At 56.7% G+C, this 21,705-nt stretch overlaps 6 protein-coding genes across 6 annotated transcripts; 3 read left to right on the forward strand and 3 right to left on the reverse strand.

Annotated features, from left to right (window-relative positions):
- Positions 1 to 1,371: 1,371 nt before the first annotated feature.
- B0I36DRAFT_152653 (uncharacterized protein) lies at positions 1,372 to 5,886 on the forward strand. Its single transcript, XM_046148536.1, has 4 exons — positions 1,372 to 1,830; positions 1,931 to 4,058; positions 4,119 to 4,870; positions 4,928 to 5,886. The coding sequence occupies exons 1-4, from the start codon at positions 1,767 to 1,769 to the stop codon at positions 5,629 to 5,631; spliced, it is 3,648 nt and encodes a 1,215-aa protein (XP_046009221.1). The 5' UTR covers positions 1,372 to 1,766; the 3' UTR covers positions 5,632 to 5,886.
- Positions 5,887 to 6,507: 621 nt separating this feature from the next.
- B0I36DRAFT_152648 (uncharacterized protein) lies at positions 6,508 to 8,826 on the reverse strand. Its single transcript, XM_046148535.1, has 3 exons — positions 8,648 to 8,826; positions 7,771 to 8,569; positions 6,508 to 7,709 (listed from the first exon to the last, which is right to left on the reverse strand). Exons 1-3 carry the CDS (start codon positions 8,688 to 8,690, stop codon positions 6,593 to 6,595), a joined length of 1,959 nt encoding a protein of 652 aa, XP_046009222.1. The 5' UTR covers positions 8,691 to 8,826; the 3' UTR covers positions 6,508 to 6,592.
- A 2,663-nt stretch (positions 8,827 to 11,489) lies between these two features.
- On the forward strand, positions 11,490 to 12,446 carry B0I36DRAFT_365636 (50S ribosomal protein L30e-like protein; the record flags this gene model as incomplete). Its single annotated transcript, XM_046159176.1, has 2 exons — positions 11,490 to 11,802; positions 12,052 to 12,446. 2 exons carry the CDS (start codon positions 11,490 to 11,492, stop codon positions 12,444 to 12,446), a joined length of 708 nt encoding a protein of 235 aa, XP_046009223.1.
- A 639-nt stretch (positions 12,447 to 13,085) lies between these two features.
- On the reverse strand, positions 13,086 to 14,623 carry B0I36DRAFT_329683 (uncharacterized protein). Its single transcript, XM_046154739.1, has 4 exons — positions 14,138 to 14,623; positions 13,892 to 13,960; positions 13,530 to 13,765; positions 13,086 to 13,441 (listed from the first exon to the last, which is right to left on the reverse strand). Exons 1-4 carry the CDS (start codon positions 14,148 to 14,150, stop codon positions 13,307 to 13,309), a joined length of 453 nt encoding a protein of 150 aa, XP_046009224.1. The 5' UTR covers positions 14,151 to 14,623; the 3' UTR covers positions 13,086 to 13,306.
- Positions 14,624 to 16,529: 1,906 nt separating this feature from the next.
- B0I36DRAFT_433562 (NLI interacting factor-like phosphatase-domain-containing protein) lies at positions 16,530 to 19,819 on the reverse strand (the record flags this gene model as incomplete). Its single annotated transcript, XM_046162668.1, has 5 exons — positions 16,530 to 16,952; positions 17,020 to 17,248; positions 17,316 to 18,725; positions 19,410 to 19,510; positions 19,723 to 19,819. The coding sequence occupies 5 exons, from the start codon at positions 19,817 to 19,819 to the stop codon at positions 16,804 to 16,806; spliced, it is 1,986 nt and encodes a 661-aa protein (XP_046009225.1). The 3' UTR covers positions 16,530 to 16,803.
- Positions 19,820 to 19,851: 32 nt separating this feature from the next.
- On the forward strand, positions 19,852 to 21,641 carry B0I36DRAFT_152724 (uncharacterized protein). Its single transcript, XM_046148537.1, has 3 exons — positions 19,852 to 20,251; positions 20,335 to 21,429; positions 21,492 to 21,641. The coding sequence occupies exons 1-3, from the start codon at positions 20,154 to 20,156 to the stop codon at positions 21,586 to 21,588; spliced, it is 1,290 nt and encodes a 429-aa protein (XP_046009226.1). The 5' UTR covers positions 19,852 to 20,153; the 3' UTR covers positions 21,589 to 21,641.
- Positions 21,642 to 21,705: the final 64 nt, after the last annotated feature.

Here is a 21,705-nt window from a genome sequence, read left to right on the forward strand (position 1 = left end):
GACTGTGCTGCACCAGCATGACCCTCTCCAAACAACTGCATGGGCGGAGATGCGAACGCTTTACGTTTGGGAGCAAAGCACGCGGGGACAGCATAAGACCCCGGCCCCGACACAACTACCGAGTTGCGCTCCGGTTCTTGCCAATACCAAGCCTTTCGGGAGTCTGAGGCAGCTGCGTGATAGGCGTGGCCGAAATTCCTCCCATCGGAAGCTCCGGATTTGACGGGGCAAAGCAGTGTTCCGGTGGGTGGCTGGCGGGCGATGTGCTCGCGCCAGCACCGAAGTCGCAGGGCTCGGCGGACTTCTGCAGCAGGTGGACCCGGGCCCAAGCTCTGCGTTGTCTCTGCAGGGTTCACGGAGACCTGCTGGGCCGTTGAAGCCGCCGGTGTCGAGCCTGGCGTTCAGGGCCAGATAGGCAGCGTCCTGTGGGACAATGGAGTCCATTCAAGAGATGCTGTTGCCCACGATAAGCGGACAATTGCAGCAGCGAGGGCCGGGAGAAGACTCGAGCCCCTCGAGCTCGACTCGGACCTGACGCGCTGTTTTGGGAGCGAGCTGCAATCTGCTGACTGACAGACAGGGGCGGACTGTGGAGAGAAGACGTAATTTGGAGGAACCATCGGATGATGGGGCGCGGGCCCGGGCGGCGTGGAGAAGGAGCCCGGCCCAGGCCCAAGACGCGAGGGCAGGGCAGGGCATGGCAGAAGGACCCTGTGAGCGAGGCCCTCGAAGTACTGATGGATGCCCCTCTATCCATCGCTGAGGCTTGCTGGGTGGCGGCTGGCGGCCTGGGCACACGCAGCGAGTGCCTCCGATGATGCCGTTGCAACAAGAACTCTCAAGCGGGCCAAGCAAACGACAAGCACTCTTGTGAGGGCACCCCTTGGGCTAGGCAGGCCATTCACCTGTGCATCGTTGCTAAGCACACCCTCGTCATCCTCTCTGCGCCCGCTCTCGCCTCCTCCTCCGGTCTAGAGAGATCTCCGCCTCCTCCACACTCCGACATAGGTTGTCCGCTGTCAAACCGAATTGCATTGCCGGCGCTGGGGTCGCCTCCTCCGCCGCTCTGCTGCTGCTCATCTGACCTTCTTAGCCCTACGTTGCCTCTCAGCATTGTTGTGCCTGCTGGTGGCTTGCCTTCCGATTACCACACCAGCACAAGGAGGGCCGGACCGTCGCCCAACTCTAATACTGCGTCGTTTACGGCTCACCACGCACTACGACCACTACTGCTTACAATCAACGACGACGACGACGACGATTTGTGCCTGACACCGTCCGCTCCTTCGAGAACGAACCCCACTATTCAAGCTCGGCGCATCAGCCTTGCCTTGGTCTCGTACACCACAAGCCGCTGCCACATCTCGCTCCCGCTGGCCATGGCGACCTAGGCCGTCCGCCGCCTGCCTTTTGCCCCCGGACCTCCAGGCCGCTGCATTTGTCACCACTCCCAATCCCTCCTGCGCTCTCTTTCCCCATCGTAGCAGCTTCAAAAGACCTCCGTCCTGTCACCAGCGGTATTCCCCTGACCGGCTCCCTCTGCGCATCTCGCCCTTCGCAGCTGAACGAGTCGCTACGACCCGACTATTTTGTGGGACCCCCACTCGGCCGGTTCGCTGCACCGCACCCTGGTGATATCATTTCTCCAAGGCGAGCGCCCGCAGCCGGCGATCTTTACCCGCCGCGCAGCGGTACCACAACCACAAAACCACAACCTCCAAATCTGACGCCCTTCCTATCTCCTCTGCCTCCTCGCCTGGTCCACGATGGCGGCACCTGTCAACATGGAGCAGAAGACTATGGACGTCAGCTGGATGACACATGACAAAGGTCAGCCTCCATGTCTACCCGACGAAAATGCCACGCGCTTGGAGGATGGGCTATCATGCAAGACCTCCCTGCTAACGCTCAATTCCGCCCGTCAATATAGGTGCTTTGGCGAAGCGTAATACGGCAAAGCCAGGATCGTCGCCGCCGGCTAACGATGCGATATCGCCTTCGGGAAAGCCAAGCACCACGACACCAAAGGCTGACGCCAACGGCAAGACCCCAACTTCAACCACCACACCCATCCCGCCTCCTGCATCTGCCGACAACAATGCGACGACGGCACCCAAGACGGTTCCGGGTAAAAGAGCTCCGGTAGGGACTAGGACCGGACCGAACGAGAAGCTATCGAGCTCGGCAGGCACCCCTCCGCAGCGGCGTGGCTCCTGGTTCTCCAGCATGGCCTTGAAGCTTTCAGGGTCGCCTGGTAATGCTATTAATGCCAATCCCAGTCCTACTGCCAATGGAGATGGCGAAGATATCGCACCGTTGCCAAAGATATCGCCTAGCAAAAATGCTGTGCTTCCTCATGCGTCACGACCCAATGGCGATGCCCCTTATGTGCCTGCGCCGCCAAGATCCGGCCAGCCTGGCTTCCTCGGGGTTTTCCGTCGCCTCTCTTCCACGAACAATGTCAACAACGGCAACAACCGGCTGGGGAATGGTCTGGTCGATCGCAAGATACTCAATGTCGACAAGAACCGAGAGAGGTGTCGGGTGGCCGAACTACCCCAGGCCAAGCTCCGTCGCGTAGCATTCTGCGTGGATGTCGAAATTGCTCCCATGCCGAAATACGGCGATGACAGCACAGGAGGCACAAGACAATCCGGCGAGAAGATACAGAAGAAGAAGATTGCGGAGAAAGGTGAGGGTGAAGCACTCAAGAACCCGGATGCGGTGAAGGAGCAGAAAGAAGGCTCGGGTATCGTGCAAGCCACCGGTGAACAACTACCGAAGGAGCCGAAGGAGGCTGCTGAAAGCGACGCGACCGTGGCGCCCACAACAGACAACGGCATCGCAGTGGCAGGGTCAGACGACTCAAAATCGGAGAAGGACACAACACGGAAAAAGGAGAAGAAGAAAGGAAAAGAGGCAGAGCGCAAAGCAAAAAAGGAGCAGAAACGGAGGGAGGCACTCGAGAAGGGCGCTATACCAATGGAGATTCACTTGGACTCTGATTCCTCCAATGACGACAGACTTCCTGCCGGGACGCCGCGAGTACAGTCGACGCCAACAACGAACCCCGCCAGGATATACCGCCGATGTTGCCAGCTCCGCGAGACAGACATCCTCACGAAGATCACACTGCAGCTGCCAAAAACGACGTCAAAGGCCACGGACAACATCGTTGACAAATTAGACCTCACTGGTTATTTTCTGTCCCTTCAAGATCTCATCACCCTCGGTGACTTCCTGGCCATCGTGCCGGTACGCGAGGTCATCCTGGAGGGCTGCGGTCTTGCCGACGAAGGGATGCGGGTCGTTCTTGCTGGACTTCTTGCCGCCAGGCGACCCAGAGCCCGCAGGCGAAAATCTGTCACTGTCCCAGCCGATCTAAGTCCACAAGGTGGCGTGGTCGAAAGGCTAGTTCTCAAGAACAACAAGATTGGCGTGGAAGGATGGAAACACATCTTCACGTTCATACATCTGTGTCGGTCGATCAAGTACCTCGACTTGTCGAATCTCACCTTTCCGGGCCCGACCGAGCAGGCGAAACCATCGCCCCACCATCACCTGCATTTTCCTCATCTCTCTCACCAATCTCCCGTGCCGATCGATTTGGCGACATTGTTTTCGAGGGCTTTGGGAGAGCGTCTGGGCGGGAAAGATCTCGAGCTGCTCAACATCTCCTCAACGGGCATGAACTCAGAACAGCTCAAGGTCGTGATTGACGGCTGCATCAAGTCTGGTCTGATACGACTCGGACTTGCCAACAATCACCTGGATGCTCTGGCGTTCGAACAAGTTGCCCGCTACCTTCGCGAGGGCAGATGCGAAGGACTAGACATTGGAGGCAACGACTTGCGAGATCATGTGGATGTCATGGTAGCAGCGCTCGATGACTCGAAGACGGTCTGGGCATTGAGCTTGGCGAACTGCAACTTGCACCCGCCATCCATGGCCAAGCTGTTCCCGGCACTGGTCAGCCTGCCAAATTTCAAATTCCTCGACCTTTCACACAACCACGATCTGTTCGAGTCAGAGCCTAGTGCTTTAGGGTTGCTGCGCAGGTAAGTACTCATTGATAAGGTTATTGCACGCGTGTACCAAGTGAGCTAACAAAAAGATAGAAACTTGCCCAAGATGCATAATCTCAGGAGGCTGCACCTGGCAGATGTCTCCATGTCGTCCGAGCAGGCGATTGCATTAGCCGAGATATTACCAGAGGCAAGCACCTTGGCACACATAAACCTACTGGACAACCCTGCTCTTGAAGTTCTGGCAGACGCCAAGACCGAAGCCAACCAAGAAGAGGCATGTGCTTTATACGCTTCACTTTTGGCTGCTGCCCGCGTGTCCAACACTCTCATCAAGATCGACATCGACGCTCCCAGTGCTGCATCAGGAGAGATTGTGAAGGCTCTGGCAAACCAGGTTCTGGCTCATTGTCTCAAGAATCTGCAGGGTGTGCCTGAGTTTGCAGACTCAGCTCCTACAGACTCAACTGAGACTGGGGCTATATCGTTTAAGTATCCAGACGTGCTACGCGATCTCGTTGGCCAAGAGGAGGACGACTATCCGATAATCGCAAGCGTAGATGGTCATCCCGCTGCGGACGAGGACTATGTGATTGGTGGGACTGGTGTTGCCAAGGCCCTCGCTTGCGTGCTGAAGAATCGCGGCGACGACACCCGGCGACCTTCAGGAGAATTCCTCCGGGAACCCGAAACACCAAGGAGCCCGTCACGCGGCAGACTTCCACCAGGCAAGGCCAAGAACATGTCGAAGCATCTCCTTATGGCGGCCCGTAAGATCCAGGTGCGCTTACAGCCAGCTTTGGCAAGAGCCAAGGCAGCTGCTAGTGCCGATGTGAACAATTACAGTGAGTGTGATCGCGTTCTACATATGCTTACAAGGCCAGAACTGACACGTCTTGTAGACCGGTTGATGTTCTTGAACCAGACCATCATGGACATCATAACACGGTTCGAGGACGAGTTCCCCGAGACAAAGCAATATGATGCCGCCGAACTCACAGCATCCGATCCGAAGCCTGCGGCAGCACCCAGGATTGAGACCTCAGTGCCTGCGGAACACGACGTCATATCAGACACGGAGGATCTTGAGACAGACGTACGCACGCCATCACATTCAAGGTCCAACTCAGTCATGTCCAGCACGCACAAGGCCATCGCCGAGGAAGAAGGCCGCATGCTACGTGCCGGCCACCACGTCCGACGCGGTTTTCTTGGGCCAGAACATTATGAGATGTTCCTCACTGCAGTTGAGCAGAGCGTCGACCCATCACATGTCACCACGATATCAGTCCTCTGTGATGAGATTGCCGAGGAGGACGAGAGCTTCCGCGAGATTCTTCGGGAGAAGGGCCCTATGCGGACCTTCAAGGAACATCGCGAGTACATTCTCGGCAAGCTCCGGGACAAAGACCCAGAATACTGGGAGCGTTTTATAGAGGCGCAGGAAAAGGCCAAGGCCAACATCAAACCAGACGGTGCGAGCGGCGGCGGTGGCTCAGCCGCATCCTCAATCAACCACAACGCCACGCCCGCGGCCGAGGCGGCCGCCGCGATTCGGGAGGCCAGGGGAAGCATCGCAATGGACGAGGAAGCCGTTTCCGACTAGAAGTCGAGGGCTGTTCGCTCGCTGTATATCCATGCTGGGAAATGGAAGAGGAGAGCGAGGCAAGGAAGGGCCACTACGGGGTCGCCTCGGGCTCAGTCACCGAGAGCGGGAGACCCGATGGAAACATCTTGTGTACAACACGACAAAGATTCGAAAGCAGAATAGCGGGAGTTTACTTCACTTGAGTCGTAGCATTTACACCATATAGCACAAACGTTCTAACCTTGTTTTTGTCCTTGTTTCCACTCCCTCTTATCGTTGTTAATGTCGGTGACCAGCAGACACGAGAATTGTGTTGTCTGATTCGCCGTCCTATTTCATGGGAGTGCATTCGGATCCATTCGGAAAAAAAAGGTCAAAGTTGCTGGGCCTCGCGGCCAAGCGTGTGACCTAGCACCAGATGGTCATAATACAAGGCTTTAAATGAGTACTTTCTCTCGGCATTTTATTACCATTCGAAATCAAGGCCTTAACTTTGGAGCTGTGGGTGCATTCATTGATGGTAGCATCTTACACGAGGAGCGCGCGACATGGCATGCATGCTTTGTACATGACGAAGAGGGGAGATCATTCCCAGGGTGGTATAAAATAAAAGACATGCGGCTTTCTAGGAGCGCAGACGAGACACACACACACCAGACATGTTTTCCGTCGGAGAATAGAGTAGAGGCCAAAAAACAACAACAACGACAACCAAACAACGGAAACGAGAAAGCAGATGATATGTCGACATGTCGAGATAAAAGGGGCATCCAGCCTCCTTTTCTTTTTTTCTCTGTCCTGAGCGCCATTAAACCCGAACCAAAAACCCCCTGGAACCATTTTGTCCTTATGCCCGGCCTTTTTGATGCTTCCCGGCTTGGAGGGTATCGTGTGTTTTCTTTGTTTTGTATTTTTAGAATGCATTTTACTGTTTTGGTAGCGTGGTCGGCTGTGGGCTCATCCCGTCGGGAGAGTCACTTTATGCATATAGCCCTCGTCCCTCCACGATGCCCACATCCCTTCGCGAAAAGGCGCAGTGGCCGATCGTCATTCCCCTGGCTTCCTCCGTGACGCCCCACGACAACGCACCCCGGCCATCCTCATCGGATCGGCCATGGCATCGTGAGCTGATGACAGCACTACAGGAGCCGCCTGCCAGGGCGAGCGGGTTGCCAATGGCGCCTTCATCGCCAACAGCAGCGGATTGAGCTCTCCGGAAGCCCATGCCAAGAATGACAAGCAGCAAGAGGCCCAGCAGTCCAAGCAGCGCCACAAGGGCCACAGACGAAAGCCCGATTTGGACGTCGCCATTAGGGTTGTTGACTTCAGACGACGTCGGGTTCATGATCGGGAAAACCGATTGGCTCATGATGACACCCATGGCAGCAAAGAGCGCGAGCAGGCACCAGGACACCGGCCTCGGCAATGTGAGGTAGAGAGTCGACGTCTGCGCGCTTACGGGGTTCGAGGATACGCGCAGTTGCTGGCGTTCTCGGGCAAACAGACTGAACTCATGGGACAGGTAATAACAGGTGAAGATGGCGTTGGCACTCAAATAAAGGATGGCCAGAAGAAGGTGCGGGAGGGCCGCAAGTACAATCCGTGGCACAGTCGAGTCGCTAGAGAATGGGGGAAAGACAAAGGTGGTAGACCGAGTGGCGGTGCCGAAAGGGGGGAACTGCTCATCGACATCGCTGTTGACCATGACGATGACGGCGACGGTGGCGGGTGCTGCGACCGCCAGGAAAGCAAGAGCTGTCAAAAACCAGCGGGTGAAAGAAGGCGAGAGAAACCACCAGTGACGGCCCCGAGCAAAATATCTTGCCTCGTGGTTGGCCCATCGGCCCCGTTTGACGTCGAGCTTGGTCATCAAGCAGCGCTCGGTTGTCGTCGGATCTTGAATGCGCAGAAAGGATCGGATGGCGTCGCCGATAGTGATGATGGGGTCGAAGTGTGGCAGGATGAATGCCGCGCAGGTGCAGAGGAGCACCACGAAACTGAGCGCGGCGCCTACCAAAAGCAAAGGGGTGCTGACGTGGATACCACACGAGTCTGGTCCATTCAGGCCTCTCGTCTCGAAAATTACTCCATTATAACTGTGCAAGTGTTAGCTTGCTGCACAACCCCATCGATTCCAGCTGCTCTCCAATGACTTACATTACTTGGCCTGCTGCAGCGCAGATGATGGCTGCAGCAGCCAGGACACTACGGACTGGCGAGATGTGCTTGAAGTTCCGGACCGAGGGAATTCCAATGTCGAGCCATTGCCTCTTTGCGTGCGCAATGTCAATCTCGACTCGGCTGGGGCTTGAGAGAACCTGTAGGGCGTAGTTGGCCGCGGCCAGAAGGCCAATGGTGGCGATGTTGATGGCGACGTGAATTCCAATGCTTGTCTGCTTCGCGGCGGAACACGATCCCGAAAAGACGGAGAAGTCGCCAGACACGCTCTTCGTCCGGGCCACAGAGCCCAGCAAGCATCCTAGAGTTGCAGCAAAGACGATCCCAACGAGGACGGCATTCAGCCTTAGGCCCCCTCTCCAACCAGATAAGTAGCGGCTCCGATGACTCCGCGAGCTGCTTGGGATGCCTCTGGTGAGATCTGTGCTTGATGAATAAAGGTCGACAAACTCGACTGGTGTTGATGTGAGCGAATCTCTGCGGCGCAACAAGTGTGCGTCTCCACGGCGCTCGTCCTCCTCCCGCTCCTGTCGCTTCTGGGCCAGGCTTTCTGGCGTCTCTCCAGCCATGTAGTGGAGGATGTAGTCGGGCACGATGCTGCGCGAGATACTGACATTGTCGTCGGCCATTCTTAACAGATTCCGGGGATTCCAGGACGATCTCATCTTCATGGAAAGTGTTGTCGAGGCCGCTTCCGAGGCGTTACGGGTATGAAAAGGCCATGCCACCGAGCTCTTTGTCCTGCGTGAGTGTGTAGCAGTTGACGGGGGCTCAGTGTCTTCTTGGATACTGTGTGGTATGAGTGAGTACATGGGTGTGTGGTTTGACTGAGGTGTGATTGAAGGCAACCACGTACCTGTCCAGTGGCAGCCCACTGGGCCTGATGTTGCTGCTCTCATCCGCGTCGGACCACGCCGCAGTGGATGGGGGACTAGCCATGGTTGAAGGAGTTTAATGAGTCGGTATATCACCACAGGCGGACATAAGACATTAGAATAGAAGGTGAAGAAGGGTGTCACAAGAAGCGAATGAGCCGGCAGGCTGGTGAAAGAGCGAATGTGAAAGGAAAACGACCGAAGACGCAAACGAATGAACGACTCGCCAGAGGATCTCACAGAGAGGCGGAAAGGGTAGGCCAAGGACAGGATGGCGCTCGAGAGCGTGGCCGGGCGTCACCATCGTCTTGTATGACCACAGGCCCGGCTCGTCCAACCCGTCCAACCAGACTCCGCCAGCTGTTTCATGGCGAAGGATCGCGCGACGGGAACCAGGACCGGGGTTACACTGCTCTCGAAAATAGTGGCATCGTGGAGCGTGCGCCCCCCCTCCCCATCATTATTAGACGACCCTGTCGTTATGTGGATGCATGAGAATGACAAGGATGTCACTGTGAGACGGCAGCAATTTCATGTCGCGGAACCCAATCGGGACCGTTGCTGGTGCGCAGAGGCGGAAGAGTCTGTGGGCTGGCCCTGGTACCGAGAGGTGCTTTTTCGACATGGTTGCAATGCTAGGTTAATTATTTGCATTTGCATTGGGACCTGCTCATGGATGCTTCAGTGTTCTGTCTCCTCGAGCCTGCTTCATTGACGCATGTTGCCCGTGTCCCCGGGTCGCTCCTGCCTGCCTGTTCATCGTAGCAGGACGAGCACCGGCCTCCTGTGTGCATTCTCGATTCTAGCCTCGAGGCACGGACACCAGGCCATGAGAGTTACGGCGCTATCTTTGGAGTGGTGGCCCCGAGTGAATTAGCACGGCGGGTAAGGAACAATATAGCACGGTAGCTCAGGAGTGGAGCCAATCTGGCGCAAAGAGTTCGCCGCAGAACTACGAGCTTGCTTGACCACGAGAGCAGCGACACGTGAGCAGCCGGGGCAAGAGGCGAAAGGTGAACAGACAGAGTCGTAGCACGAGATCTGAGTGATGTCAGCGCCGCCCGCAAGATGTGTCTCACGGCGTGGGGTTGAGCGACGTCGACGACGTCGACTCGTGCGGCGTGACGTGAGGGACGAGCATCAGAGTGCAAGGCGGGCTGGATGGCGAAGACAGAGAGGCGATGGGATGGATGGTGGTTGGAGCTGGCATACGGCGGCGGCGAGCCGGGGTGGTGGGCAGTGTCGTGTTTCAGATGCAGGCTTGCAGGGGCAGCCGAGTGGCCCTGGTTGTCTGGGCCAGGTTGTGCGGCACGGCTCTCGTTGACTGCTGCATCGTGGGCATGCAGGGATCGTTGGCGTGGGCTGTCAAGCAGGGTTCTAATTGTCTGCATCACGTCAGCCATGTGTGTGCTATGTATGTGCAGTTGCCAGCTCTGAGCTGAGGGGCTCGACAAGTGCCCACCTGCTTCACGGGGCAAGCAAGCCACAAAGACTGGCGTCCGTATCCTGAGGCATGGCTCCGGGTCCCTGGGCCGCGCCAAAGCCCAAAGCTGCAGATCAGACAGACAGACAGCTGGACAGCCCAGGGTGCACGGATCGCTGCTTGCGGGCATTGGCGCCTGTTGACTTATGCGGGCGGGCCGCCTCGTGTGCGCTGAAAGGCCTCCGGGGCTCTCTGGCAAGGCACGGCTGACGGAATCTCTTGGGATGGGGCCACCAATTCCTCAAATAGACGAGCACGGCATCTGTGCGCCGCCAGGCCCCACGAGCCCAGTCCGAGCATGTCGCGCATGATGATGGCCTGGGGAGATCGATCTACGAGGCCTGGGTCTTCGGTCGAGAGTCGACAACCACAACGTCTTTGTTCGAGAGAAGGGGCGGAGCAGGCAAGCGCAACTTCTAGCGCGTTCGAGAAACGTGAGGGCAGGCTTTGGGATAGTGAGGCTGAGGAACGACATCAAGTTGTGGTGTTTGGGTGCGACATGGTTACGACTAGAAGCATGATGACAATGCTCTGCAGCGGAGTCTTCGACACCTCAGGTAGGCAGGCAGCTAGACCACCAGCGAACCGGCCAAGACAACCTCAAATATCCGAATGCAACATTTCTACGCAATGCGTCTCAAAAAAAACAAGAAATTACTCGGGGCATTTCCATAGAATCACCCGACCAGGTTGATTGGACAATTTCGAGGTCCTACTGCTGTCTTCTGTTCCTGGCCAGCTCTCCTCGCTCAACAGAACTTGGCCGCATTGACTACATCTGTTCAGTTAGAAATGTCAACACACCTCTCAAGGCTTGCACCAAGCTACAGTATCATAATGCAGCCCAAAGGCTGGGCATCTCCCGGAAGGATTTTGAAAGAGTGCAACTGATGATTAGAGGCCGGACCAGGTCGGCGCCGTGTAGACTGGCGTGATTGGTTCCTGCGACCACCGCCTCGCGCCCCACCCCAGCGTTGGCTTCTCCAGTCGGCTGCCAGCTGCAAGGTCGGGCGGCAGAAAAAAAATTCGGAGCTCTCCCAGCGCTCGAGTACTGGCGCGGCTCCAAGGAAAAAAAAGATGGCGACCCTGGTTCCACCCGCGATAACTGTGCTCTGCTCTACTCTCTGTGTGTGTGCAACTTTTTGTATGTGTTCAACCATCAGCCTATCGCCAGCCAGCTGATTGACCACGCCAGAACGACCAATTGCCTCCAGACAACCTCTGCCAGGCCACGAAGACAGGGACCCAGGACCTGCCCGTCTGCTCCCGTACCAAAATACCATCGCGGAATCCAGCCACCACCCAAACCTCCCCGTTCCCCCTACCTACCAACCGCAACCATGGGCGCAACAAAACCCGAGAAGAAGGAGAAGAAGGACAAGGCCTCGAAGCGCGCCGAGGTCGACGGGGTGACCAAGCCCAAGGACAAGAAGGACAAGAAGGAAAAGAAGGAGAAGAAAGAGAAGCTCAAGAGCGCCGTCAACGCCGCCCTCGATGACCAGCTCCAGGCCGATGCTGCCGCCAACGTCGACGAGGTTTCCGAGGACAAGGTGCTCGCCGCCGCGCCGCCCGCCGTCGGCGCCCTCGTGCCTTTTGCCCTGCCGCTCGCCGACGACAAGGCTACCAAGAAGATCCTCAAGACCGTGCGGAAAGGTGAGTTTTACAAGCAAAGCTTTCTTCCAGCTCCCTGTTGTCCCTTTCGCACAACGACGACAATAAACAACACCATCTATATCACCTCAGCCGGCTATGGGATCAATTGGTTTTCTTCAATTGAGACTCTACGTCCAAAACGAAGCTGTGTTTCGCCGCGCCTCATTCCCCCAGCCTACTCCCCCCTTCGCACCAGATAGACTCGAGACCTCAGCAAAGCTAACCCTCCTTCCCTTTTTCCCACAACAGCCGCGAAGTCCAAGACGCTCAAGCGCGGCGTAAAAGAGGTCGTCAAGTCCCTGCGCAAGTCCCCCGCCGCGGGCCCCAACAACACCGCCTTCCCGGGCGTCGTCGTCCTCGCCGGCGACATCTCCCCGATGGACGTCATCAGCCACATCCCCGTGCTGTGCGAGGATGTCAACGTGCCTTACATCTTTGTCAGCTCGCGCGCCGAGCTCGGCGCCGCGGGCAGCACGAAGCGGCCCACCAGCGTCGTCATGGTCACCGAGAAGCGCACGGGCGGCAAGGCGGCGTCCGCGTCCGCGACGATCGCCGAGGAGGACGGCGAGGAGGACTTTGCCGAGGTCTACAAGGACCTGGTCAAGCTTGTGCAGAAGGAGAGCAAGCAGCTCAAGTTTGCGTAGATTGCGTCGAATCAACGGCATTCCCGCCTGCCTGCACACACCCACACGCCTTGGATAAGGGGACTAGCATGTTAGCCCCCCGAGGTCCTCCTCCTAAGCGGCCCCCTGCATGGGGAAGCCGCACAACATGGAGGTTTCCACAGCCGCACGCGCGGACACAAAAGGGCTGGTGTCGGCATATGAGTTGGAAATCCAGCAAAAACGTGGAGGTGTATGCATACGTACGTACATTTGTACACGAAGGCACTTACGCTAGGGTGGCGCGTGTGTGCGGCTGGATTGTTCTTTTTATTTTATTTTCATAATATGGCGTTCTGGGTGTTGAAATTTCATCTTGTCCTCTCAAGTGTCCTTTATTTTCTCGGAATGGCTTGTCTCGCTGAGCATAGTTGGAAAAAGAAAGCCAGTCAAAATCATGCTTCTACTGCCTTTCAACTCATATGTGCCGTCAAGTGACATCCGGATCTGCGAGCGCTCTATGAGCTGTTCTGCAAGCTGTATTATATGAAATGTGTAGTGTGTTGTGCCGTTTAGATATTGGAGATGGCATGGCTTACTCTGTGCACCTCCTAGGTTGATAACCACAAGCAACTTCATACATTCTAGAGACCTACAGTATTCACAGCATTGGCAACAAGGTTTGTGGAAGTTATTATATTTTATTAACTACACATGAGCCAGCTCGTCATAATCATTACGCTGCTAGTCTGTATTGTTACATTCCAACCTCCACCCGTGCCCCCTAAGCCAAAAAGAGATCATCACCAGAGTGGTCTTTTTTCAACTCTGGAGCTTCCTCAGGCCGGCACACGGATGGGTTGATGTCCTCCTACCATGAGGAAAGGATCAAACGAAGCCCTTTAGTCGAACGGGTTGGTGCGAGTGCCCCACCAGGTGAGGAAGAGCGACAGACCGACGGTCTCGACGATCTTGGCAGCGGCACCAACAGCGACGGTCTCGGCGGTGCGCTTCTCGGTGAAGAGCTGGGTGAGGTACTATCGTGCCAGTCAAAGTTAGCCCTCCGTACCGCCACCAGCCATTGGAATTGGGTTTTGTGGGTGAGCAAAAATGCTTAAGACTTACGGTAGGCGCAGAGGTAGCGAGGAAGATGAGACCACCGAGGTAGGCGGCGCCCTTGTAGCTCAGAGTGGCAGTGGCGTTGAGCAGAGCACCAACACCGTAGGACTGGAGGGCAGAGCCGACGAGGGAAGTGCCCCAGGCGACGGCGGCGCCGGTGGCCTCCTTGGAGCGGAGGAACTCCTCCTTGGTGTTGGCAGCCTTGGCGCGCTGGTAGGTGGCACCGAGGAGCGGGGTGAGAACTGCAGCAGGTGGGAAGACATGAGCATCAGTGTCATGTGATTTTTTTGTTTCACAGAAGAGCACGATTATTGCGAATCGATGACGTGATGGCTCTCGTTGCAGCAGCGATTGGAGAATTTACTCACCAGCAAGCTCAACACCGTGGTTGAAGACGGTACCGAGGGCGATAGCCGAAGGCTTGACGGGGGGGAGGTCTGGTCAAGGGCGCGATATGTTAGCAGGCGATTCACAATTTGTCGCAGGCATCATCATCACTGCGGTGGTAGGAAGCGATAGCTTCGTTGCCCAGGTGAGCAGCTACGGGCCAAGCCCGGCTCGCTCGTCTCTGGACAGAGCTCCTGGGACAGCTGTGGGAGAGGCTGGTGACTTACAGTGAAGAGACATGTTGAGTTGCTGTGTATTGACGTGTGATTCGTTCAATGATGCAGAGTGTGGTGTGGAAGAAAAAGTGCAGCCAGGTTGGGCGAGGACAAAGAGCTTTATAGCATTCCCGTGACTGAGCTAGCCAGAACCACCGGGGAGGAGCTTCTCACGCTGGATGCTTGATTCTCCTCAGACACACGAAAGCCACAGGACGGATGACGACAGGCGCCCCAGCCGGGCCATACCAGGGAAGGCATCCGCCCAGCAGCAGTGCATACACCAAATCCGGTGGGCAGAGCCACGGTACGGCGGGGGGAGTGACAGAGAGAGACACACACAAAAGTGCTGGGCGGGTCGTTCCTCCTCCCCGATCGCGATGTCGAGCTGGGCGCTGGGCAACGAACGCCCCAATTCTGCTCAGAGGGGGGCGTGGCTTGTGCTGCTCTGCGCCGACCAAAAGTGCTTCGGTGATGCGTGGCTGGCGTTACGCGCGGATGACGTCGTTGATCTTGGTCGACCCCAGACCTACTGCAAGTCTAAGCAGCGCCGGGCTGGGTCCAGAACCGACCCCAGCCAGGCCAAGTCTCATTCGCCCAGGCTGCCCCTGGTCCGGCCGGCCCTGCCCTCCCCCTCATTTTCCCTCTGCTGCTCGGCAGAGAGCGATTGAGTTGAGGAATCCCGTCCCAGCTGACCTGGCTGTGTTGGGTTTCCCATGCTTTGCGAGCCAGCGGCGGGCCATGTACGTCAGAGTGCCCTGCTTAGCTGCGGCTCAACGCGGATCCTGCCTGCCCCAAGACCAGACTTTGCACACGGACCACTCAATGACTAACAGACTGGACAGGCTAGACAACGTGCCGTTGCTTTCGAGACACCAGACGCTGCTGCAAGAGTTTCATGCTGGATGCAGGGCTTCTTACTTCTGGCTGCGCGACCAGGCTGCCAGCAGTGGTGCACAGCATCTTCATCCTGGAAGCTGCGGCAATGCAGTCACAGACCTGATTTCGGGAGGATCACCTACAAGATCGAACCGGGCCCCACTCTGGCCGGCTGGGTGACAAGCATCAGCTTGGCAGCCAAGGAGCAACAGCTCCTGCGTACCCCGGTCGCACAGTCCCCACCAAGCTTCCTTCCTCCTCCAGTGAGGACCGGGCGAAGGGCAGCACCAGCAGCGACATATGAATTCAACATTGCATCATAAGTGACGGGAGAGCGCGACAATACACGTGGGCTCGAAACATTCCATTATATTATTATTAGTACGCGTTACCTATTCGGTTTCGCGAGCCTACAAATCTATCGTATAATAAACCGTGCCTAAGCCGGATGAAAAATATACGCTACGTATTCGGTACGCCTAAGCGGCGTCTACGCTACGTGGTTCCGTCGCGTATCACGAATGGCTCTCACCAGCCAGACGTTCTTTGGGTGAGGTTGGTCGCCTTCCTTCACACCTTCGAGCCTATGCGGTTCCTGGGCATATGCGATTCCTAGGGGCGTGTGCGCTTCGTCGGCGCTGCGCGGGCGCATCGCTGTCGGCGCTCTCTTTCCGGAGGTCGTCGTGTAAGTCGGCCTCAGTATCCGGGGCAACCAGTGGCAGGTGCTACAGCACCCTACATATCGACGGCGGCATTGTCGTCGTCGTCGTGATTCCTTCTCTCCTCCTTCAAGCCATCGTCAACCTGTAAGTGTTCTTCGTCGGCCGCGCCGATGTCGCGCCGTTCCAGCGTCGTCGTCGAGGGCTTCGCGCTGACTTCGTTCGCAGCCACAGCAACAGCAGCAGCAACAGCAGCGATGGGTACGTCGTCGCCTCAAATCTCACTCCCACCTCACTTGCCAACTTCGCCATGTTCCAGACCCCAATCATCTCAAGCGCGCCCTCTCCGGGGGCGCAGAGGACGAAGCGAGCGCGCGGCTCGAAACCGTCGCCGCCGGTGTCGAAACATTCCAGGTACATGGTTTTTTTTTTCTCAGCCCGTCTGCGTGCCATGAGATCCTGGACCCAGTCTGAAAGTTCTTGGCGGGCGGAAAAAAGCAAAGAAAAGGGAAGAGGGACGAATAAATGAATAATAAATGCACGACCATAGACACGACACCGCAGCCTAGGATGACCTACTCTTCGTAACGTCAACACTCCAGAGCTTTAAACTACCTCACAGCAGGGCACTCAGCTTTCCAGAATATCGACGTGATCTCCCCGCCAATAGGCATATCATCTTTCGGTGTCCACGTTCTCTACGGCCGCAGTGTCATACATAGCACTGCTCAGCTGTATTTACATGGACACTGTTAACCCGAGGCCAAGTGTCGATACCGAGGCAACACACGGCAAGTCAACAAGCATTAGCCGACTCCAGACGTTCTACGACCCCATGAAAGACGAGGCATGCCCTTGGACAACAGAACGCGCAATAGAGTGTGAAGGAAAGTATACGCTGTAATTAAGGATATGCTTCTCGCAGTCAAATATAAAGATCGCGGTTCTTTTTCCAAAGGCAAGGATCCGGAAACGACGCCTAATGCCGCCATGAATTTGATTCTCGTACACCGTGCCCACTCAACTCGCTCAGCATGGCAATAATCCTACAACACCAGAATCCCAAATACCGCGAGACGGCAAAGTCGCGCCAACATGACCCCTGCCGGCAGAGCTTTCTTGGGCGAGCAGCGACAAAAATCACGACATCTGTCCATCTTCACCACCGCGCAAAGCGAGTAACGCCCTTACGTCCGAAACATATTGCAAGCCCTCCAGGAATGGAACGAGATGCAGCAAATCATTGTCTGTGGGGTCGCTGATCCAACCTTGAATCGGAATCGCGTTGTCTGCACGACTTATCGTCAACGCTCTGGATTTCCAGAAAACAAAAACACTAGTTTCAGTATTACTGACCTTGATGGAACATGTAGCTGAGCGGGCTATTGTCCAGGATCATGACTTTGCTCAGATCGGGCTCGACGAAGCTCAGGTCCTTGATAAAGGCCCCATGTCTGAAGGTACAGTGCTGCCTGTAGTACCGAGCAGAGAAGAACTTTCTCTCAGACTCGAGCCAGTCTATCACGGGGTCGGCGTATTCCTGGACGGATGCCGTGAACACAACGAGGTTGAACCATTTGCAGATCTGCCATGGTGTATACAGCTTAGCCCGCAGTCCTTCACAGCGTACATAAGCATGACTAAATCCTTACCTTGCGCAGAAATTCGTCACAGTGCGGCCGTTTGTGGACATAGTACAAGATCGGGTGCTGCGGACCCAGGCTCTGCTGGCCCCCGTTGGCGACATAGGTCGTATTCAGCCGCACCTCAATCATGTGACCAGATCCTGTCCTGCCGCCGCGCGACATGCTGTGTATCAAGGTTTCATCCAAATCGAGAATCAAGGTCTTCATCTGCCTGACGTCGGGCATCTCAGTCGGAGGCACGTAGGAAGGTTGTCGTCGCGGTATCAAAGGCCGTGGCGGAGCTGGTGTCCTCGGATACTTGGTCAGCGCTCCGGCAGGCGAAGTGGGCGATTTTAGATGGGCCAGGGTCTTTTCCGTGGCCGTAGCGCCCTCGCCGCCGCCATTCGTACTGTTGGATTGCGTCCGCTTATGCTTTCTTTGCCGAAGCCCATCGTCACTATGGAGCTTTATCCGGATAGACCGTCGCTGGGGTGCAATCTCTTCGGTGTCCTGCAGAGACTTTGTCCGGTTGTGTCGTGTATTGGATCCAGAGCCGCGCCGTCCATCCGAGACTCTGCTGGCTAGTTCTGATTCGGAGTCCGAGGAAAGACCAGATGATGACGAACCAGACGATATGTGTGCATAGGGCTTGGCTGAACTGTGGACACTTCGCTGATTGCGGCTCCCACTCCGTTGAGGCACTGACTCCTTATCCCCGAGGGCGACAGCCTCGTGATACTCGGCAGCCAGTTTGTGCGCATCCCCCCTATGCTGGCCGAAGAGTTTACCGAGCTGGCGCAAAGGCGCAAAGTTCCCCTGTTCGTCGTAGAACCACGCCACCAGATAGATTCCAGGCGCGGTAATTGTGGAAATCACAAATCGCAACGAGTCGACGAGAGCGAGGGTTATCCGGGCCGGCAGGCTTCGCCAGGAACGCGATCGGGTGTGGTCCTCTCTCGACTCGCCCCTTTGGAGCAGCGGTGTTGATTCACAGTGGTTCCGGGAGGACGAGGTGTGTTCGTGCTTCTCGTCGTAATCTAGGTTGTGAGGTTCCGCAACGAGGGGTGTCTTCTCATTGGAAATGGCATCGTCGGAAGCACCTACAGGCTCGTCGGAAGGCGCGACACTTGCCAGTCCGACGTGCCCGAGAGAATTGGTCCGGGATGGCGCAGGACTGGATGTTGGGGACACTCGCGCCGAGAGGATATTGAGTGAATTCATCGTGGCTCGTTGGCGCAAGCCATGAAGAAACACAGGGACGTCCCACGGAAGCGTCGGGTAGCTGCTGAGATTCGTGGGTTGAACAGAGGTAGATGGTGAGATGACGAGGGCAGGCCGACGCGTGTCGCGAGAAATGGTGGTGGTCCGATGGGTTAAGGTGAGACCACTCGATGCTTCGTGGAATTGAAGAGAGGCGCTCGATAGCACAGCGCTGTGCTGTTCAAAAACTGGTCGGAGCTGGTTTCAGGGGCGGCGAGGATGTCGGGGAAGCTGTAGGGACCGGCGGTTGCAGTCGTATGCAGTGAAGCTTGGGCGATGGTGGTAGAGGGCCGGTGCTAAAGCCTCGGTTGCAAGAGTGGATTTGAGAACGGGCAAGAGTGGCCACTTTGCGCGAGGAGGCAAGCAATGTCTTGGTGTGTCTGTTTGGGGGAAGGAATCGAGGACGCAGCAGCCCCAAGCAATGGCAGCGGGCTCCAACGTCCGCGCACAGCACGGTCGAGGTCAGCAAGGCGGCAGGCAAAGAACAATTGTATCAGGCGTACTGCTGGTGTTAAGGGCAGGGTTGGCTATCTCTGGCTATCCACGACAAAGCAGCGATCATGCAACCCGGAGGAGGCGTGCAGGAGTGTGTCCCAATACAGCCATCCGGTGGCCTCGCGAGCTAAATCGAGACGGCGACTACAGAATCTTCCGGACCACGGGGCCTTCACGTCCAGTGCTAATGGCTGACGTTGACGCAGGTGGAGAGAGAGGGTGGACAGGCATCTCAGGGCACATGACAAGTGCACCCAGCTCGGTTCGTGGCGGGCAGGGTTGCAACGGCGGCCCGTGACTCGGGCTTCATTCACTACACCTCGAGCTCGAGCAACAGGACGCTGCCGCTCTCAACGATTGACTGACCTTCGCTGTGACGGGCTGCAGCCGCCCACCAGAGACGGCTCGAGACCCTCGCGACAGCGTCATTTCTGCATGAAACTCGTCCTTAGCTGCAAGCTCAGCCACTAAGCTCGAGCAATGAAGACAGCGAGCCCCAGCATGGGTCCTCCTCGTCTGCCGAGGGCACTTTGCCATTATGATGATACTGCTCCACTGAAAAAGCGCCGAGCAAGCACCAATTCTGCAACACTGGGCGCTGCGGATGAGTGTCGATGCAATTACTGAAGCGCCTGGAGCTGCAACGGCCATGCCCCAGCAAGTGACCCATGCAACTAACCAGCAGCAGCCACACACAGGGAAGCACCTGGAGCCATCACCGGCCCGCCCGCCGCCGCAGCCAGCCAGCCATGGCTGCCGCCCACGGCGCAAAACATTTTGGTTGACTCACATTTGCGCCAGCACTACACGGCACAATACACCTTGACCCGATTCTAGATCAGGCAAATCTTCGACATTTCTACAAGATCGCACGGCCGCCACACCTCCCGACAGCCTCCCCCGACACTGCCCCGAGTATTTCTTAGCCCCTCAGCATACTTCGGGTGATAACAATAACAGTCGCGCAAGCTTATCGCCCCTGCCCCTCGGTTTATCCCATCACCCCACCATCGTGAGGTGACAAGCTGTGCGCCGCTTTCAACCCCGAGTACTTCCCCATCTCCACGCATTCGCGACTTTGATCGGTTCCGGGAGCGGTCAGGTCCGAAAATGGCACCCCCTAAGGGAGGGTTTGCTCCAAACCTCGACAAGTTCCTCGACTCACTCAAGAGCAGACCCGTGGATGCTTCTGTCGAGAACCTCATTTCGTACGACTAGACCCTGCTCACTCTTCCATGTGGTCAAGCAAGAAAAGAGAGGACCTAAGCTAACCGGAGCTCGGACGAGCCAGGCTTATTAAGAGACGGCAAATACAGGGTTCCGAGGCCTGTGCCATTGCTACCGCCCGAGTACTCCTGCAGGTAGTAGCCCGCGACAAGTGGGCGGATGTTGACCAGCTTGTCGGCCGGGTCCAGCTAGTTGGCAAGAAGCTCGTGGCTGCGCAGCCTCGCGAGCTCGTCATTGGCAATATCGTACGGAGAGTGTTGGGTTTGATCCGCGACGAGGCCTCGGAAGACCGCAACGAGAACGAATCCGCCAGCCAGTCGTTCGCAGACATCCGCGATGCTGAATCATCAGTGCCCCCAAGCCCCGTTGGCAAAAACAGCTCCAGACCGCCAATGTTCAACACAAGAACACAGTCAATGTACAACCTTCTGTCTGACCCGGACTCGAATGGCGCCCATTGGTCCGGTATCACGACGCCAGGATATGGGTCAGGAACATCTACACCGCTAGCGCAGGCCCAGTCAACGAATGTGTCCGCACTCAAGTCTGAGATCATCGACGGCATCGAGGAGATTATGGACGAAATCAGGCAGGTTGACGAGCAGATCCTGGCGTACTCGGAAATCGTCATCCACCCCGGTGAATACATCTTGGTACACCAACCCTCACGAACCGTGCAAAAGTTCCTGGCACGAGCAGCGACGAAGCGCAAGTTCACAGTGTTTCTCGCAGTCGATCCCTCGTCCAGCACCGCCTCCGTTGATGAGGACTTATACGCTCCCCTTCGCAAGGCGATGGCGTCGAGCGGTGGCACACTGGTTACTGTCATGAACACCGGTTTTATGGCATACATGTCTATGGTCAACAAGGTCATCATCGGGGCGCGAGCCATCACTGCCAAGGGTGGTGTTCTCGTCGATTCTGGTGCTGCCGTCATTGCTCGAGCGGCGCACGCACTGGGCCGCCCCGTGATTGTGCTCGCGGGAGTGTACAAGCTAAGCCCAGAGAGCCAGTTCAACCAAGAGGCCATCATAGAATGGGGTACTCCGTCAAAATATGTCAGCTTCTCCGACGGCACTCTCGTCAAGTCTGTCGGGATAAAGAATGCGGTATCCGAGTTTGTCCCCGGCGAGCTCGTGGACTCATACATTACAAATCTGTAAGTCAAAGTTATGTCATATTTGAGGTTGCCGGACCATGCTGACGAGTTCCGGGGCTCAGGGGCGCGCATTCTCGTGACCATCTGCATAGCATCATAAGCGACCATTACAAGGAGGAGGACATGAGTTTCGACTTCTGGGGAAAGGTGCAGCGATGACCCGGCGGCAGTGGTGGTTGGAACCAGAGATTGCCAGACATAAACCCGTAGGGCGTCGCAGCGTTGTAGACGTGCCGAGCCACGGCAAGAGCACCATGGGACGAGAAGGGCTGGGGC

Source organism: Microdochium trichocladiopsis (assembly GCF_020744255.1).
Source record: "Microdochium trichocladiopsis strain MPI-CAGE-CH-0230 chromosome Unknown B0I36scaffold_8, whole genome shotgun sequence".
Lineage (NCBI taxonomy): Eukaryota > Fungi > Ascomycota > Sordariomycetes > Xylariales > Microdochiaceae > Microdochium > Microdochium trichocladiopsis.